Source organism: Ptychodera flava, unplaced genomic scaffold (assembly GCF_041260155.1).
Source record: "Ptychodera flava strain L36383 unplaced genomic scaffold, AS_Pfla_20210202 Scaffold_37__1_contigs__length_1687728_pilon, whole genome shotgun sequence".
Taxonomy (NCBI): Eukaryota; Metazoa; Hemichordata; class Enteropneusta; family Ptychoderidae; genus Ptychodera; species Ptychodera flava.
The window spans coordinates 1,285,642-1,300,889 of NW_027248359.1; the positions used below are offsets into that span (position 1 = coordinate 1,285,642).

Genomic DNA, 15,248 nt, shown 5'->3' on the forward strand with positions numbered 1-15,248 from the left:
TTTCTCAGTTTGTGACCTTAAATGACCTATACTAACCCAGGATATGTTGTGAGACAATTTTGAAGGCTGTGAACATAATTTTGTCATATTTGATACCAATTTGTAGGAAAATTTGATCCAGAAAACAAAGCTGAGGTGATTTTTTTTATTTTGGACCAATTTTTGCAACTTTTCTATGTACGACATACAAAAACTGATGAGAAATTTGGATCCAGGATAATTCCAGATGTTGTAATCACCACCCACAGTGGAAGGCATTTCACTATCTGTAACTAACTAACTTAAGTGCTGTTTACATTAGAATGATAACACTCATGGCATTAATTAAAAATCTCCAAGGTTGTAAATGTACTTCCTGTCATTTGGTCTTATGTAATACCAAGGGGTGGAACATTTGATATGCAGGAGGGGGTAGGGTTTAGAAGATCAATGATGTAGCATTACTTTTTTACCAGATCCCTTGTGCATTTTTTGCCCACTCCCACCTTTTCTTTTTATCAAGCCTTCTCTGTTTTTTGTTGTTGACATTTGCTTATGTATTTAGGATCTGCTTCTCCCATTGCTATAGAAGTTGATATGCATGTTCCTAAAGATGACCTCCAGTACCTAAGTTGGAGACCTTATTTGCTTTTGTCATTCTTGTTTTTCCTGGTTTAAATATTTCTCGAATGGACCAATTCAAATCGAATGTGAGCACATAGTGTCGTTGACGGTATTTTTTAGGATTTCTAGCCAAATTTGCTACAAGATTTTGGAACCCAGGGGAAACACTGCTTTGTTATACTATTCGTGATGGCTAATTTGCCTCCAAGACGTGGATCAGCTGAAACTTTATACTCAATTATTAAAATAAGTTGGCCACCAAACAGCTTTATGTTGCAGGTCAGCCTACATGTAGGCTTCAGGGACTTGTAGTATATTTTGCTATCATGTTATTTTGCTGGTATTTTAACCTCCCAACCTTGCCTTATAATCCACTAAATATTTGCACATTATTGGTCCTTGTTTCTCTTATATACATTATGAAAGTTGCACACGGGTGACCGATAATACACCTTTGCCTCCCCTGAAGCTGTTACACCAGTCAGGCGTCGACAAGTTGTGTAGTGTTGTCTTATTTCTTTCGACTATTTCTCATTTTAGTACCAATAATAAATGGATAATGGCAGTAATTGGAAGTTCTCATAAACTGTAAGAAGACCACTCTTTGCTTTCAAATCTGTTCAAAATCAGGTTTCTTTTCAAAGAAAGTCATACCTTATTTTGTTGCAATTTAGATGAAGTAAACAATAATCTGGTATATATTGAACTTGTGCAGATAGTTGTTTTTGAAAATACATAATTGTTATTATACAAACTTAAAGTTGTTTGTTGAACTTTGTTCATTCAAAACAGGCAACAAAATCAGAGGAGAGAGAATCTGATGTGCAAGAGAGTAAAGAAAGGCAATCAGTTCATATATCACAAGAAGGAGATAAAGGAAGAGTCACAACAGGTAAGGTCTTTTTGCAAGTTCAGAGTCTTCTAATGCCATATCACTGTGTGTATCTACCTGCTTACACTTATTTCTGCCTTTGCATATCAGCATTACACATTAAAGCAAGAATGGCATATTTTATGGGAAATAAAATTCTCTATGTAATATCTGATTGCGATTAAATAAAATAGCATGGGTAATACCCTACTAGAGAATATTTAGAAAAATAAGTTGCAAGGTTACTTGGATAAGCATCTTGTCAAAATCAAGACTGAAAATCCAGGCAATCAGACCAGCAACTTTTGAATTTTTAGTTATTATAGACCATAGTCTATAAAAGCTATTGGTTTGGGTATCCGTCCGGCATCCGGCATCAGTCTGTAATGTATGTATGTATGTATCCATTTGTGAGGCGTCCGTCCACTCAAATATCTTGAGAACAGCAGTATTTACTGATTTGATATCTGTTGTTTAGATGAAAAATATGATTATGAGAAACTATTTTTTGTTATTTTTTGATATTGTTGAAAATTTGCAAATTAGCGCCAAAAAAAAGGCGTATTTTGTAACTTGTTATTTGTATTTGGTATACGGGTCCCTAGGGATAACGCAATGTAGATTTGTTCAAATTGTGATGAAATATGCAAATCTGTATTTTAAGGAATTTTTTTTGTCATTTTTGGTCAAAACATTATTTCATTCAGAACCGCTTGTCTGACAGCTTTGATATTTGGTATACAGGTTCCTACAGATGAACTTAATATGATATATTGAATATATGATGAAATCTGCAATTTTGTATTTTTGGTGCAATTTTTGCCATTTTTGGTCAAAAAATGTGTTTTCTCAAAAAACTGTTTGTGTTTCTCAAAACTACTTGTCTGATGCCTTTGATATTTGGTATACAGGTTCCTAGGGGTTGTCTTAGTGTGATATATTGAAATTTGATGAAATCTTCAATTTTTGTATTTTGGGTAAATGTTTGCCATTTTTGGTCAAAATATTTGTTCTCAAAAGTTACTCATCTGACAGCTTTTATATTTGGTATACAGGTTCTAGGCTTCATCTGAATGGAATATATTGAATTACGATGAAATCTGGAATTTTGTATTTTTGCAGCTATATTTTGCCATTTTTGGTCAGGCCATCCTGAAATGAGCCATCAAAGATATCCACCTTCTTCATCAATACACATGTCACAAAAAGTTATTCTCTGCATAACACAGCGAGCTCTGTCAACTATTGGTCGCTTTTTTTTTGCAAAACCGCTGGTCAAACAGCTTTAATATTTGATTTACAGGTCCCTAGGATGACCTTAGTGAGATAATTTCATACAGTCAGGAAATACTTAATTTTTTATCCATGTCTATAGTATCTTCAGGGACTTTGGTCTTACCGGGTATGTTTTATTTTTGATGACAATTTTTCATTCATTTCATTCTGTTGAAATATATCTCTGTTGAAATTACAATTTATTTGCTAATATATTCCCATCATAAAATCTTGATATATCTACCAAAACATACACAGGTGACTACATAAAATTGTGTCCCTGATGGCAGTCATGAGGGACATACAGTAATAATTAATTTATATACAAGAACGGGGTTTTGACCACTGATGTTGTAGCCATAGGTTAGTGCGTGCCATACATTGTGAGTTTGTGTCCAATGTTGAATAGAGAATTTATTGCAGTCATGAGAGACATACAGTAATAATGAATTTATATACAAGAAAGGGGTTCTGAACACTGATGTTGTAGCCATAGGTTAGTGCGTGTCATACATTGTGAGTTTGTGTCAAATGTTGAATAGAAAATTTACTGAACCGTTATATTTCTACATTTTAGCTCAACCAGTGCAACAGCCACAAAATGATAGTCAGTCAACATCACCCATCAGGTCTTCATCTGGTCAAATTGATTCAGCATTAGACAGCAAGGGTTCAGCTGCATCATTCCAATCTACTGGTAGTACCGATACAGTTCAATCAATATCGCCAAATGAACCATCACTGTCAGGAGCTACAGTGTTTAACATACATGGTGGAAATGTTCAAGTTGGTAACAGATGTGCACAATATCGTAAGTAATTAAATGTTATAACAATTTTGTACCAAAACCCCTAAAGTTTTCAAAAGTGTAGATGTGAGCTTGCAATATCTGTCATTCTTACTATGCCTCTGCAAGCTAATGAAGCCTTTTCACATGCTACAGTCACTGCCTACAAACATGTACACTTAATCTATCAAGATATCGAACTCTTTTATGCAGGAAGCACTTTTGAGCTCACATTTGTATAGGTATGAATGCCAAAGAGCACTTGTGTGGTAAATCAGCAGCGTGCCTATCTGGGTGTCTGTCCATCTGTATGTATTTATGTATTTATGTATGAATGTATGCATGCATACATTAATGCTTGTTAGTCCCCACGGACTCCGTCCGGGGAGACATAGGTTTTGTCATGTCTGTGTGTGCGTGTGCATGCGTCCGTTCATGCAGATATCTCAGAGATGCCTGGAGCGAATTCATTCAAACTTGGTACAAGCATTACTCCTTATGTCACACACTGTACGCACGTCAATTTTTTGTGATTGGATCTAATACGGCTGTGTGACGGACATTTTGTTAATAAAGCGGGACTATGTCATTGGCAATGACTTTTTAGTCCCCACGGACACCGCCCTTGGGGACTTGTAGGTTTGGTCATGTCCGTGCGTCTGTCCATCCGTGCATTCGTGCGCCCGTCCGTTCGTTCACGCAGATATCTCAAAGATACCTGGAGCGATTTCATTCAAACTTAGTACAAGGATCACTCCTTGTGTTATACATATGCACGTTGATTTGTTTTGTGATACAACCAATATGGCCGCTGTGCGGCCATTTTCTTACGATTTTTTAGTCCCCACGGACACGTCCGGGGGGACTTATAGGTTTGGTCATGTCCGTGCGTGTGTGCATCCGTCCGTCCGTGCGTCCGTCCGTTCACGCAGATATCTGAGATGCCCGAAGCGATTCATTCAAACTTACTAGAAGGATTACTTCATATGTCATACATATGCACGTCAATTTGTTTAGTGATACGATCCAATATGGCTGCCAGGTGGCCGTTTTTTTTTTCAAATTTTGTGAAACTTGCTACAGATGTGAAGCTTACATTGCTTTAAAAGTGAAAAAGGCATTTATCAGTGTCATGTAAATTAATTTCTAATTGCACAAGTGATGAACTTTCCTTATTTTAGTGATATATCAACAAATATTGTGTCAAATGTGATGAAACTTGGTACAGATGTTGATCTCATAGTGTTGTAAATACAATTATATGACACTAATTTAAATTAATTTTTAGCTACCATAGACTATAGTCTTTAGAAGCTATTGGACGGGTATCCGTCCGGCGTCAGTCTATATGTATGTATGTACGTATGTCCGTTTGTGAGGCGTCCGTACACTCAAATATCTTGAGAACCGCAGTACTTACTGATTTGATATTTGTGTAGATGAAAAATATGATTTTGAGATCTAATTTTCTAATTTTTTGATATGTTGAAGTATGCAAATTAGTGCCAAAAAGGCGTTGTTTTTGGTAAAAAATCTTCTTCTTCATAACTGCTAGTCAGACAGCTTTGTTTTTAGCTCCCATATATGCATATGTATATATGCAAATGGGAGGTATTCTTATAAGGTGGAAAAATGTCGTCTGTATGTATGTATGTATGTACGTATGTATGTATGTATGTATGTATGTATGTATGTATGTATGTCCGTCCACATCAAAAACTCCTAAACCGTAGCACCTACTGTCTTAGTATTTGGTGTACAGGTGCACCTAGGGGTGGAGATGTGAATTTGTTCAAATGAACATGTCAGTGCCAAAAATATGCAAATGAGGGGAAAAAGGAAAAATCCTGCAAATGGCTAAAACTCAGTAAGCATTGGTCAGATGTGGTTGAAACTTGGTATGCAGATTTCTTTAGGTATTCTAAATTATGTGTGCAAAAATTGGGATGAAATTTGCATGTTTGTATTTTTAGGGTATTTTTTCCTTTTTTAGTCAAAAAATCTTGTTCTCTGAAATCACTCGTCTGATTGCTATGAAACTTAATATTCATGTTCCTCAGGATGACCTCAGTCATGCTTGTACAAATTGTATTGATATTGTCATATTTGTAATTTTGGGGCAATTTTCCCAATTTTTGATAAAAAATTTTTTATCCAAAAACTACTGATTTGATAGCTTTGATATTTGGTATACAGGTATCTAAGATTAATCTCAATATAATGTATTGAAGGTATGTTGAAACTGGCAATTTTTATTATTTTTGGGGCAATTTTTGCCTTTTTTGGTCAAAAAATTTTTCTCCTAAAACTTCTGATCTGGTAGCTTTGATATCTAGTGTACAGGTTCCTAGAGTTTATGTTAATTAGATATATTTAAAATTAGGATGAAATCTGCAATTTTGTATTTTGGGGGGCAATTTTTTCATTTTTGGTAAAAAAATGTGTTTCTCAAAATTTACCAGTCTGATTGCTTTGATATTTAGTAAACCATTCTTAGGGTTTTTGTTAATAAGATATATTGAAATAACATTATATATCTTAGTTCCAGTAGGTATACATTTACCAAAAACAAGTCATTGACAATGACATAGTCCCCACTTGTAATAGGAGTATTAGTCTTGAGGGGGCAGGGAAATGAGGTCATTAAGAAGTATCACTAAAGTGTATATGTTCAGATCTATGGACACATAGGTCTATGTCATTGTTCCCAATTTGAAACAAGAGGCATGTCTAAGTTATGGTTCTAAATCGGGAAAAAAGATCAAACCTCTAGCTGTATTGGCCAGCCAAGAAATACATATGTGCATAATAAATGAGGTACAAGATGTGACATCGTAAGTTCTATTATCCTATCAAAATTGAAGCGTAAAGAACTTGTGATTACTGAGTTATGCATATATATGCATATTCAAGGTCAAAGGTCATCAAGGTCACGTGACATTTTGAAAAAAAAACATTGTATTGCTAATTAATCCATATATGCCAAAATTCAGACCTCTAGCTCTATTGGCTTGCCCACAATTATATATGGGCATAATTAACGAGGTAAAGCATGTGTTGTCATAAGGTCTCCCATCCTACTAAATATAAAGGACATAGCACTTGTGGTTACTTATTTATTGACATAATCGTGTATTTTAGGTAAAAGGTTATCGAGGTCACATGACATTTTGTCAAAAAATTTCTATCCTATAGTCTATCCCTATATACTAAAAATCATACATTTACCTCTATTGGCTTGTTCAAAATTAGATATGCACACTAATGAATGAGGTACAATATGTGGCGTCATAAGGTGTCCTATCATACCAAATGTGAAGGGTGTAGCACTTGTGGTTCCTGAGTAATGGACAAATGTGTATATTTTGGGTCAAAGGTGACCGAGGTCACGTGACATTTTGTCAAAAAATTGTATTGCTAAGTTATCCCTACATACCAAAAATCAGACCTCTAGCTCTATTGGCTCGCTCAAAATTAGATATGCACATAATTATGAGGAACATATGTGGCGTCATAACGTGTCCCATCATACCATATATGAAGGATGTAGCACTTGTGGTTACTGAGTTATGGACAAATATGTGTATTTGAGGTCAAAGGTCACCGAGGTCACGTGACATTTTGTCAAAAAAATTGTATTGCTAAGTTATCCCTATATACCAAAAATCAGACCTCTAGCTCTATTGGCTCGCTCAAAATTAGATATGCGCATAATTAATGAGGTACAATATGTGGCGTCATAAGGTGTTTCATCATACCATACATGAAGGCTGTAGCACTTGTGGTTACTGAGTTATGGACAAATATGTATACTTGGGGTCAAGGTCACCGAGGTCACGTGACATTTTGTCAAAAAATTGTATTGCTAAGGGGCGACGTCAAAAGTTCATGTAGGATAAAAAACTTAATTCCCTTAGTTTCCCCCCAAACCCCCCCACCCCCCTAGAAACTTAATTGACTTATATTGAAACCTGTTGCCAGGCTCTATCTAATAGATGTAAAGCGAAGGTAAGGATCAGTCAATTTAGGGGTGAAATAAAGTAATGCATCGTTAAGGCCCCACTAGCTGTAACTCTTGAAATTTGTTGACGTCAAATTATCTACCTTTTCTTTCCTCTCTGAAATCACCCTCTGAAGAGATATGAGCTTTTACTGCATTAGGAAACCATTCCTTTCAGAAACATTTGACATGTAAATTAAAATTTATTAACGGTCATTTTGATTTCCTGGCATTTTCAAAATTTGGTAAATTAAAAAGGAATCAGAACATACAATGTCATAGTTGAAAACATTCACCTTGTGGATTACAGTTTGGACTATGCTGTGCAGTTTATATGAAGATTTAAATGCAGATATGCATAGTATCAAGGGTTTTAGCTTTTCTGCATGGGGCTGTGATTTAATGTTTGGGCGAACATTTAATCGCAGTGTAATCTTTATCTTGTTCAAATTGCATATATAGCCCCGGCAGTGTGTACACACAGACCTAAATGACTACATGTCACAAACTTATTTTAGTTTGAAAGTAAAATCATAAAAATAATGCTAAAAGATACAGCTAGTGGGGCTTAAGATTGGGAACACACTTTGTGTTTCATCCAATGTAAATACAACATACTAACAACAAACTTGAAGTTTATCAATGAATGAACAAGAACAACAACAATAAAGTCCAGGTTTCTCCTTCCAGAGGCATAAAAACTATCTCATCTGTCCTGGTGGTTATAACAACTCAGTTCACACTGCTCCATTCAGGCGGACTACACATGCACCAGAAATGTAGCAAGATATAATTAAAAATAAATTCCGAGTGCAACCAGAAACAGTAGAGAAACTACCGTCTATGGTGCAACAGAAGCCAACAGCCTGCATTGTTTACACTAACTAGGCCAGGTGCCGCTCTGCACCGTGTTAAAACAACTCCCTCCGCTGGATTCAACACGAAAGTGTGCATTTCTGCTCTATTTTTTCCAATATTCATTCCCCTGGCAATTTTTACCTTAAATCGATTTGTAGGATAGAAACTTTTTAGGTCAAACCCCCCCACCCCTAAACTAAAAGAATTAAGTTTTTTATCCTTCATTGAACTTTTGATGTTGCCCCTAAGTTATCCCTATATACCAAAAAATCAGACCTCTAGCTCTTTTGGCTCGCTCAAAATGACATATGCACATAATTAATGAGGTACATGTGTGGCGTCATAACGTGTCCAATCATACCAAATATGAAGAGTGTAGCACTTGTGGTTACTGAGTTATGGACAAATATGTATATTTGAGGTCAAAGGTCACCGAGTCACTTGACATTTTGTCAAAAAAATGGTATTGCTAAGTTATCCCTATATACCAAAAATCAGACCTCTGGCTCTATTGGCTCGCTCAAAATTAGATATGCACATAATTAATGAGGTACAATATGTGGCGTCATAAGGTGTCCCATCATACCAAATATGAAGGGTGTAGCATTGTGATTACTGAGTTATGGACAAATATGTATATTTGAGGTCAAAGGTCACCAAGGTCACATGACATTTTGCCAAAAAAATTGTATTGCTAAGTTATCCATATATACCAAAAATCAGACCTCTAGCTCTATTGGCTCGCTCAAATTAGATATGCACATAATTAATGAGGTACAAGATGTGCGTCATAGGGTCTCCCATCATACCAAATATGAAGGTTTACCACTTGTGGTTACTGAGTTATGGACAAATATGTATATTCGAGGTCAAAGGTCACCAAGGTCACATGACATTTTGTCAAAGTGTCTGAGATATCTGCGTGAACAGATGGACTCACGGACTGACATGACCCAATCTATGAGCCCCCTGGACTTTATCTGTGGGGACTAAAAACTGTGTCACTGCATCCTTTTTGCAATATGAATACGATGAGAAACTAAATTTTTATTTATCTTGGGAGCCTATGTACTGCCTTATACATGGGAGTCTATGGACTGCCTTATACATGGGAGTCTATGGACTTCCTTATACATGGGAGTCTATGGACTGCCTTATACATGGAAGTCTATGGACTGCCTTATACATGGGAGTCTATGGACTGCCTTATACATGGGAGTCTATGGACTGCCTTATACATGGGAGTCTATGGTCTGCCTTATACATGGGAGTCTATGGTCTGCCTTATACATGGGAGTCTATGGTCTGCCTTATACATGGGAGTCTATGGTCTGCCTTATACATGGGAGTCTATGGAGGTGAAAACTAAAAAGTCCTCTACCACGGCCAAATTTGATCGCATTGTGAAACAAATCGACGTGCATCTGTATGAGGTATGGTACTATCCTTGTACCAAGTTTGAACGAAATCGCTCCAGGCGTCTCTGAGATATCTGCGTGAACGGACGGACGCACGCACGGACAGACGGACGCACGGACGGACGGACGCACGGACATGACCAAACCTATAAGTCCCCCCCGGACGGTGTCCGTGGGGACTAAATCTAAAAATACAAATGAAAGATATCCCAGTAACACTGACAGTTCGCAAAGTTGCCCCGAACATTTGTGGTGATTTAGTAAGCATTTGATATGGTAAACTGTATTTGGTGTTGAAATGCAGTAAAAAAATCCTGGCAGATTTTGAAAAAATTCCAAACAAATGCCAATAAAAAATTCAGCCAGAGAAGGTTTGACAAAAGAAAAGATGGGAGAGTGGGGAAAAAAGAATGTACAATGGATTGGATAAAAAAGATAATTTACCTCATCGATCTTCAGACACAGTCCCTTATCAAATGGTCCACCCCGATGTATTTTTTGTGCGCAATTAACATGCAGTGTATTTTAGTTTAAGATGTCAAGTTAGGCAAGGATTCGAAAGGAATAGTCAAGTTCACCACAGTTTAACTTTGTCTCTTGTGTCATCATCCTTGTGTAATGGTTAAGTTTGTAAGTTGTTCCAGATGTGGATGCCCCAGCTGTTCTGGAAGGAAACAATGTTTACTTTTCCATGTAGGGTTCCTGAGTTGATGATTGTATGTTGAAATTTCTCCATGTATCTGGTGTATGGGCAAAGTGTAAACATTGGTTGCATGTTATGTATTTCAGTCTATGTCAAATATTGTAAATGAAAAAATCAAGAACAGTTTGCTGTGTGCTTGTAAAAGATAACATATTTGTCAATACATAAACTGCCTTGCAGATTGATTGTCTTAAAGATTATCACTGAAGTAGAAAGGGAAAGAAACTAATCAAATTGCTGTAACATATTCACTCTCAGTCAGCGTGCGAAATTAACGCTGGTCCGCTGGTCCGAGACCAACAGAATCCCCGACGGACCAGCAGTTTTTCCAGACCACTGGTCCTTCGGACCAGCGCAAAATTCACATAATAATTTTGAAAACCGAATTTGTTTGGCTATGTATCCAACTATTTGTCGGTCCGATCCTCGCTTGCATGAGTGTTTTTCCTAGTTTTGCTACTGCAGTACGTAACGAATTACCAACTCTTCGGACAGAGAACGACAGCCGCGACAGCTAAAACTTTTTTAAAGAACGCACGCAATTGGCCGATTTCACGGGCAGGCTATTATTTTGACCAATCACAATTCTTGATACTACCAAAGTTTGTTAGAAAGGTCATAGGTCTTGCAAGTCTGCTGTCACACTTGCGCGACCTGACTACGTTGTTTCGGATCACCCTACCAATATGTGGCTGTTTTTTGAAGGTGTCAGCCCCCAAAGAAAAATACAAAAACAAACGACAAGGAGAAGCAACAGGCACGAAGAAAATATGAGGCCAAAGAAAAAAAAATTGTGCTGTTCCGATAACCCGACCTATCCTATTTTTTGCCTGCTGACCCTAAACTTATTAGAGCTAGGTAAACACACAAGTAAAAAAAGAAAGAAAAAAATCATAAAATCAAGTGTTCGTTACTTGGCATTTGATTTTTGCTTGAACAAGGATGTCTTTTATGTTTTTTCCTTTTATATGTATGATACATTTCTATGGAAATGTTGTGGCCAGTGTTTGATCGCCCTGAACCCCTGAAAAATGCATATTTGAAAATAAAAATATTTTGGAAAAAATCCCTGCAGACCAACCTACCCTATTTTTGAAAACCATGTTATCGGAACAGCAAAATTTATTTATTTATTTATTTATTTATTTATTTATTCATTTTTTGCCTGATCGAGAAAGACGAAAACCGCGATCTTTTCAGCATGCAAGGCAGAATGTGTTCTTGACTGGTTGTTATTTGATAAGTCGAAGATGTATGCACTGCATGCCATGCCGATGAGCATACGGCGATCTCTCTGCCCATAAGGTAGCCGCATATCTTGTAAGTCTACTTTCTTAACTTAATTCTAAGGGTCCCTTTGTGGTTGGCACTAACATTTTTAGACACTCGAATTTAGCCTCACACACTGCAGTCAGTCAGAGGTTCATAAAATCGCCGTGGAACACGCTTAGAACCGCAATGCGCCACAGCTAAGGTAACACAGCAAAAAATGAATAGTGCGGTCTTCACAAAACTATGCTATCTCAGTATCTGTTCCGTAATGCCCATGCCATATGTACGAATAACCGTCCATCAAAAGACTTTGTCTGGATGGCTTCACTCGACGTATAAAGGAGTAACTGTTGCTGACAGATGCCGTGACAGTCACTGCATCTGCATCTACTCAAGAACAGAAAACTGTGCAAAAGGAGGCAGATGCTGCAACTGATGTAGAATCAGACTATGGATCTGACTTTGAGTTTGGAGACTCTAGCTGCTCTGAGAATGATGATGCCCATGATCTGTTTGAAAAAGCTGATGGCGTAAATGAAAACTGGGGACTTGTTCCAATGTAGTAGAGATATGAGATGAAAACTGAAAGACTTTTCCCCATGTTTATTTGAAATGAAAACTGAGACTATTTCCCATGTTAATTTGAAATGAGGACTGAAATAATTTTTCTCATATTAATTTCGAATGAAAAGTGAAAGACTTTTCCCCATGTTAATTTTGGAATGAACTATAAAAACCTTTCCCATAGGGATCTGGTACTGGGTGATACCTAACTCTAGTCATGGCATATATTATTGAGCAAAAAAAATTGAAAATTTAAAATATATATTTGTTCATTTATTTGTATCAATATTATATAACAAACAACACCAGAGTAGGAGAGACTAATAATGTACCATATTATCAGCTATTTTCAATTGAAAGTACATTTTTGAAGGGGTTTTTGTTAGTTTTTTGTTGGACCAACATACACCAAGAAGGACCAGCAGATTCCCTTTGCTATTGGTCCTTCGGACCAGCATGCATTTCAAGTTAATTTCACACACTGCTCTCAGTGCCTGTATAGGCCTATACTTGACTATTTTATCATTACTTTCAGCTGTTTGTTATATCTTGCTACTCTCCATGGGCCAAGGCACACTTGGGGTCAATTTCATCTCTCTGTGCCAGTCTGTGTATGGTCAGTCTGTCTGTATATGTATGTCCATGTTTCATACAATTGTTGACTTGTTTTGATAAATATATGGGAGCGAACAGTGATGTTGTCACTATTTTTTGGTATACAGGTCCCAAGGGATAACCTAAGCTAGATTTGTTCAAATTGTGATGAAATATGCAAATCTATGTTTTTAAGAATTTTTTTTGGTCATTTTTGGTCAAAACTTTTATTTTATTAAAACCGCTCGTCTGACAGATTTGATATTTGGTATACAGTTCCTACAGATGAACTAATGAATTTTGTACTTTTGGTGCCAATTTTTGTCAATCTTGGTCAAAAAATGTGTTTCTCAAAAACTAATGGTCTGATGCCTTTGATATTTGGTATGCAGGTTCCTAGGGTTGTCTTAGTGTGATATATCGAAATTTGATGACATATTCAATTTTTGTATTTTTGGGTCAATTTTTGCCATTTTGGTCAAAATATTTGTTTCTCAACAGTTACTCATCTGATAGCTTCGATATTTGGTTTACAGGTTCCTAGGCTTTATCTGAATGTAATATATTGATATTATGATGAAATCTTCAATTTTTGTATTTTTGCAGCAAATTTTGCCATTTTTCGTCAGGCCATCCTGAAATGAGCTATCAAAGATATCCACCTTCTTTATCAATACATGTGTCACAAAAATTTATTCTCTACATAACACAGCAGAGCTCTGTCGACTGTTGGGTCGCTTGTTTTTTCAAAACCGCTGGTCAGACAGCTTTAATATTTGGTTTACAGGTCTCCAGGATGACCTTAGTGAGATAATTTCATACAGTCAGGAAATACTTAATTTTGTATCCATGTCTATAGTAGCTTCAGGGACTTTGGCCCTATGTTTGTTCTAGGGTAAATGTCCAGAAGCACTGCATCAAACTTCATGAAATATAGTACTGGTGATAATCTCTCAGTGTCAGGATAGGATGAAAAAATGTTTGGCAGCATTCTGTCTATTAATTACTAATATACTCATGTAATGACCTTTTGTAATTAGGATGGCGGCCTACATTGGTTTTATGTTTTCACCACAATTGAACTCATTCTTGGCCATTAAGCCCCATCTGTATCACAGTATTTTTAATCACAGACCTAATTAATGAAGAGGACTATCCTCTCTGAGGACTTGTAATTTAAGTACCCATAAACAAGTGTGGACTGCGTCATCAATGATGACTTGTTGAAAAGTAGCTCTATTTCTAGAGCGACTGCACTAAATTTGATGAAACTTTGTAAAGATGTCCGTCACACAGAGTTCTGATAGCACACAGAAAGTATTGCATCATTTAATTGCTAATTTGCATATTTGATGAATTTTTGTAATTAGGGTAACAAGCAGAAGATGAAAATCTACATTTATGCGCAGCATAAAGGTGACATAAAGTTGTATAAAGATGATCTGTAATTATCTTTATGCAGCATAAAGATGGAACTTTATGCACCTTTATGCTTGTGCATAAAAGGGTTTAATGGCTGACTAAATTTAATCACCTTTATGCAGGACATTACAGATGCATAAAGATTCACCTTTATGCATCAACCTGATTTGTATTTATACATCTTTATGCACAACATAAAGAAACATATTCAATCTTCTGTAATTTGGATCTTGTAGGTCCAAATATGAACCTGATTGTTCTGTTTTTGCACCTATTGTACTGTAGTTCTGCACTCATTTGTTGTATTAACTACTTGCACATTTAACCCATCTAACATACACACATATCTACCAAAGCAAGATCATAGAAGAGGTATCGGTTTTAATTGTTTATTTAAAATAGTTAAATAGGAAATCACATGGGACAAAAAATACAGAATTCCTCAATTCCTCAAAACTTCCTCAAAAATACAAGCAATATACTTCATGTGAAAAACAAAAAATACACTTATTGTTTTCTTCTTAGATGCAATATTGAAGTGTCAACCAAGTATCTGAGAACTGATTTAACTTGACTCACTTTACACAGCAATTATGGCTTTAGTTATAACAAATAAATAATAAATCCATTGTTCTCTAAGATTTAAAATAAAATTGGATGTACCGGGTGTTTGGATGTCTAAGTAGAAAAGAGACTCCACATTTAGCTATGTTTTGTGTTGCATTGCTAGTATCTATTACAGATCACACATGATAATGAGTTCTGCCATATCATTGAAAATTGCCATACAAATATTTTGATTACAACCTAGACTCGAGCTAAGATTCAGCACATTGCATGTACATAAAGCTACAGTGTTGCCAAAAATAACTGTAGTTGTA

At 36.3% G+C, this 15,248-nt stretch overlaps 1 protein-coding gene across 1 annotated transcript in view; it reads left to right on the forward strand.

The window, feature by feature from the left end:
- Positions 1–15,248, forward strand: part of LOC139127819 (uncharacterized) — a 111,138-nt gene that overhangs the window by 36,699 nt on the left and 59,191 nt on the right. The window contains exons 2-3 of the mRNA XM_070693689.1: positions 1,396–1,495; positions 3,327–3,560. Of these exons, the coding sequence (XP_070549790.1) occupies positions 1,396–1,495; positions 3,327–3,560 (334 nt within the window). The remainder of the gene's footprint in view (positions 1–1,395; positions 1,496–3,326; positions 3,561–15,248) is intronic.